The sequence below is a fragment of the Lolium perenne genome, chromosome 3, assembly GCF_019359855.2.
Source record: "Lolium perenne isolate Kyuss_39 chromosome 3, Kyuss_2.0, whole genome shotgun sequence".
NCBI lineage: Eukaryota > Viridiplantae > Streptophyta > Magnoliopsida > Poales > Poaceae > Lolium > Lolium perenne.
The window spans coordinates 223,634,872-223,639,872 of NC_067246.2; the positions used below are offsets into that span (position 1 = coordinate 223,634,872).

The following is a 5,001-nucleotide window of genomic DNA, read 5'->3' on the forward strand; positions in this document are numbered from 1 at the left end:
CCAGTTGCCACCCCAGCGTACATGCTTGATAAGCAACCGAGGATCATCATGTGCTCCTCGTCTTGGGCGGTGGCTGCCATCTCTTCTCGCATAAGCTCGGCGAACATCTGCTCCTCCTCTTCGTCCGAGTCCATGGCCGGCGAGGCAAATGGATAAACACCTGACGGGCGTGGTCGAGGCTAGCCGTGACGCAAACAACGAGGAGTAGGTCGTCGTCGAAAAATAGGCAGGCAGAGGAGCAGGCAGATAGGCCATCGTCGAAAGACGGCAGAATATAGGCAGGTGAGAAGGAGGGACGGCGGAATCTGGGCAACAAGCCGGCGGGGTGGTGCCGGCGCGAGAGAGATACGAGGGGTGGGGGGATTTTGAGCGAGGTGGTGGTGGGGTTCGTGTGTCCAGTCGCCGACAGATCCGGCCCTTCGCCGCTTTTCACTGTCCGGACTCCCCGATAGCTCCCTGGGGGACCGGGGATGGTGTGGACTCGCCGGATGGATGAAGGGCCAAATCCGAACGAAAACGTGACTGGGTCGAATTTCGCCGTACAGATAGAAAAAACGTCGCTCGGGAGTCTTCGTGGAGAGACGAGTGGAGATGCTCTAAGGCTGCGCGGGCGGGCGCCGCTCGTTGATGGACCTCCGCACGAGCCGCGCGTTCCCACCCACAAACGCAGCATCCAATTGCCGCGCGTGGCCACAACGCACAACCCACGCTTTCTTTCTGCCTCCCTAAGTTGAGCTTTGACACACACCAAACACCTTCCCCCTAATCTAATTCCGATCATCCAATTAGCTCCGAGTCGTCTTCTCCTTCCCCTTCCCATCCTCCTTGGATATATAAACGCGCGTAACAGCAAGATCACACCAGTTCAAACCACCTCCGCATCCATCATTCCATCCCAGAGCTACCAGCAAGCAACCACACAGACAAACAAAGAATTCGGAGAATGGCGATCACCGTGAGCGGGCAATGGACGCGGCTGCGGACGCTCGGCTGCGGCGCGTCGGGGGCCGTGGTGTCGCTGGCGGCCGACGGCGCCTCGGGGGAGCTGTTCGCGGTCAAGTCCGCCGCGGCGGCGGACGCGGCGCTGCTGAGCCGGGAGCAGGGGATTCTGTCCGGGCTCTGCTCGCCCGACGTCGTGCGCTGCCTCGGCGGCGCCCACCGCGACGACGGCTCGTACCACCTCTTCCTCGAGCTCGCCCCCGGCGGCTCGCTCGCCGACGAGGTCGCCAGGAATGGGGGCTGCCTCGAGGAGCAAGCAATCCGGGCGTACACCACGGACGTCCTGCGCGGGCTGGCGTACATCCACGGCCAATCTCTCGTGCACGGGGACATTAAGTCAAGAAACATTGTGATCGGCGCCGACGGGCGCGCCAAGCTCGCCGACTTCGGGTGCGCGAGGATGGTGGACTCTGATCGGCCTACCGGGGGCACGCCAGCGTTCATGGCGCCGGAGGTGGCCCGCGGGGAGGAGCAGGGCCCAGCCGCCGACGTTTGGGCCCTCGGCTGCACGGTCGTTGAGATGGCCACCGGGCGCGCCCCGTGGAGCGGCATCGACAACGTCCTCGCCGCCGTCCACCGGATCGGCTACACGGACGCCGTGCCCGAGACGCCGGCGTGGCTGTCGCCCGAGGCCAAGGAATTCCTTGCAACGTGCTTCGCGAGAAACGCCCGCGACAGGGCCACGGCGGCGGAGCTCCTGGAGCACCCGTTCCTGGCGTTGCAAGCGGGAGAGGCCAAGGGCAGGCGGTGGGTGTCTCCCAAGAGCACACTGGACGCCGCATTCTGGGAATCGGAGTCCGACGAGGAAAGCGAGGATGAGGAGGAGATTTCGGGGAACGCGGCCAAGAGGATCAAGTCATTGGCCTGCTCCGTGTCTGCCTTCCCGGACTGGGAATCCGGCGAAGGCTGGATCGACGTGCTCGGCGGCGAGCAGTGTGCTGAGGTCTGCGATTCGACCAAGGAGCCGGCTGATGTGGCGAGCAGAGCGCCAAGCAAAGTATTCGGGTGCGCGGCGGTGCAAGCTGAAGGTGTAGCTGTCGTCAGTGGCCTTTCAAGTGACGAACAACTGGACGCAGAGGAAGGGCCGCCTTTCGGTGGAGATATCCTACCCGACGATCGTTCCACTGATCGTCGGAACAAAGTCATTTCGAACCCACACAGAGATGTGCTATCATTTGAGATACCCTGTAATCGAATCAACGCAATAGAAAAGTTTCGTTTTCCACGTATTTTCCTGTCCCATTTTCTGATAAATCCTCTTCAGTTTCTACTTTGTGCTGGACCTGTTCTGATAAATGTGATCTCACTGAATTTCCATGCGTGTTTGGGGGAAAAGCAGCACGTGTGCTTTGCGCTTCCTTTCAATCACAAAGAATTCATGTTAAAATTCACTACGGTAAAAGCATCTGTAACAGAGTCACGTAAACACGCGAACTAAAAAGTGCGAGTTTAATTCACACCGAACTCGTATTTATAGCAGAAAAAAGCGGCTGTAATCTAAAACTGTAAAATAGAATCGGCATATCAAACTATTAAATGCAAACAAGTGATACATAGTTCATGGTTTTACATCAAATCGCCACGACACAATCATAGCAAATCTTGCATAGTTTATAGGAAAAAGTTGATGCATCTCCTCACCATCTACTCTCACCACCTGCATCAAACAGAGATAGGACCGTCATCACCTTCATCACCACCACCACCTCCATGCGTAGCTGATGCACCACCACTTGCCTCTTCATGAGCTAGTCTTCGTCTCTCCATGATCTCCGCCGTAGCTTTCTTTCACAACTCTATTTGTTGCTCATTCATATCCTTTGTGGACATCATCATGATCTCCCTCTATTCGGTCAATAGCTACTTAAATGCTTTGGTTTTCTTCACATTAATCTTCATCTTCTCCAACTTAGCCGTGTTTCTTGCTTTCTCTTGGATGGCTTCAATCTCTGCAAGCTTCACCTCTTTCTTATTCACGGTAATGACAAGCTTTATCTCCAAAGTCTTTGCCGCTATTACCTCCTTCGACTTCATCGTTTTATTGAATTTGTCCCTCAACAATGATGCCTCCTCCTCAAGCTTCAACCTCTCTTTGGCCTTCTTGTTTCCATCGGGCTTGTCATTGTTTCGGCCCTCTTTCTCATCCACAGTGTCTTCTAGCTGCACCATTGCAGCCTTCTTTGGTGCAGTTTCTTCATCCCTCGGTTGCCACTTGGGAAGGTGTTGGACCACATCAAAGCAATGTCTCATTGTGAAGCTCTTGCCCTTGATGTCGGTCATGTCTCTATACCTAGTATCGGCAATACGGTCCTACATTTGTAAAACAAAGATGAAATTTTCTAGGTGTAGTCACCAACCCAAACACAAATTGATCAAATTCACTCACATATTCGTTGATGGTTGTGCCGCCAGGAGAATTCACCGGAGTCTTCATCCCCATCTCCGTCCACCCCAACGTCGAATGGAGCGAGTGGAGGAACGGCAATGTCAACCTCCTCCAACATCTCCATGTACGAGGGGTTGTCGTTCCTACCAATAATCAGACTCAATTTCTGCTCACAAATTAAATCGAGTTGGACTTGGAATTTTCTTTTACCTTGTTCACCCGAGGTCGTTGATCACGTGGTGGGAATCGTTCGCATTTGCACCTGCCGGCGGTGACAGGTCTGGGAGCGGGGCCGGGCCGCCAGGGCTCGTCGTGGTCTTCGACTTCTTCCTCTTCGGCGCCACAGACTTTGATTTGGCGCGGGATGTCCTCGGAGCCGTCGTCAGCTTGGCTGTGGTGGCCCCTTTGGCCCGGAGGGGGACCGCTGGGACAACACCGGTGGCTGCAACACCTGCTTGCGGGACCACGTGCGTTCCTAGGAAGCCCGTGGACGGGACCAGGTTCATGACGTCAGCGGGGATAGCAGGGGTGGCGGGAGCTCCGGCGGCCACGAGAGAGGGTGGCGGGGGCTGCGAGCTAGCTCCGGCAGCTGGCGGGGTCGATTCGAGACTCATGCCGTCGAGATCAGGCGACGGCGGCGCAGAGAACGGTGAGGGCGCACAGATCGCGACGGCGATGGTGGTTGGGAGGAGTTGGAATTTCCGTCGTGCGCAAATTGGGGTTGTGTTCGTGCAGCATTCGGTTCGCTCGTTGGACCCCTACAAATACAGATCGAGTTGGATTTTCGGTCTCAACCTGAAAACTTTTTTTCAGTTTTGGCTCGTTTACGATAACTGATCTGTGTCGCTTGACGTATCAAACCCATAAACTAGCGGTTATTATTCCGTTTACGGTTATTTACGGGCTCAGTTAGAGGTGCTAGGTGCTCTAAGAGGAGAAATGTCATTATCCCATGCACGGGACATCCGTGCATGTTTGTGCCATTCGATTTAGACTGTTTGATGCTTTGACATATGTGCAGGAAAATATCATTCAATTTCATCAAATTTCAAGAATCTGAAACTTATTGGCAGACAATGAAACCTGGTGATTTCCTGCACGGGAGATTCCATGCAGTGATGCACGGAACAAATGGCACTCTCACGGTAAGAGCAACTCTAGCAGGTCCTACATACTCGAAAATGGATATCCGGGAACGGTACCCTCGAACAGATCACCGACATGGTATTGGAATGGATGAATTATGAATATTGAATCTTTCTTGACCATTTATTTTTCTAAATACACTTGCTTTTTTCTGTTCAAATTCTTTTGAGTAGTATTTTTGTTCGACCGGCTCAGCTCAATTCTTGGTTCCGCCGGTGGTTGAAGACGTTATTGGGCTGCCGGTGGAGATGCGCTGACTAATTTAGCACGCCGCAAAGGACAGGTGACCGGGTCATTAGCCTGCGATAGCACGGCAAAGCAAAGTAAACCCGGCAAAATGATGATTTTCCTTGGGCAGCCAAACCAGAGATTTGGGCTATGCGTGTGGTTGACTCAGTTCCGAAAACAATTGCAACCCAGGTCGACTCGACGCGGATCGCGTTGGGTCGTCGGCCACGAAACAGGCGAAG

At 54.4% G+C, this 5,001-nt stretch overlaps 1 protein-coding gene across 1 annotated transcript; it reads left to right on the forward strand.

The window, feature by feature from the left end:
- The first annotated feature begins 718 nt into the window (after positions 1-718).
- On the forward strand, positions 719-2,437 carry LOC127339835 (mitogen-activated protein kinase kinase kinase 18-like). Its single transcript, XM_051365643.2, has one exon. It carries the CDS (start codon positions 944-946, stop codon positions 2,435-2,437), a length of 1,494 nt encoding a protein of 497 aa, XP_051221603.1. The 5' UTR covers positions 719-943.
- Positions 2,438-5,001: the final 2,564 nt, after the last annotated feature.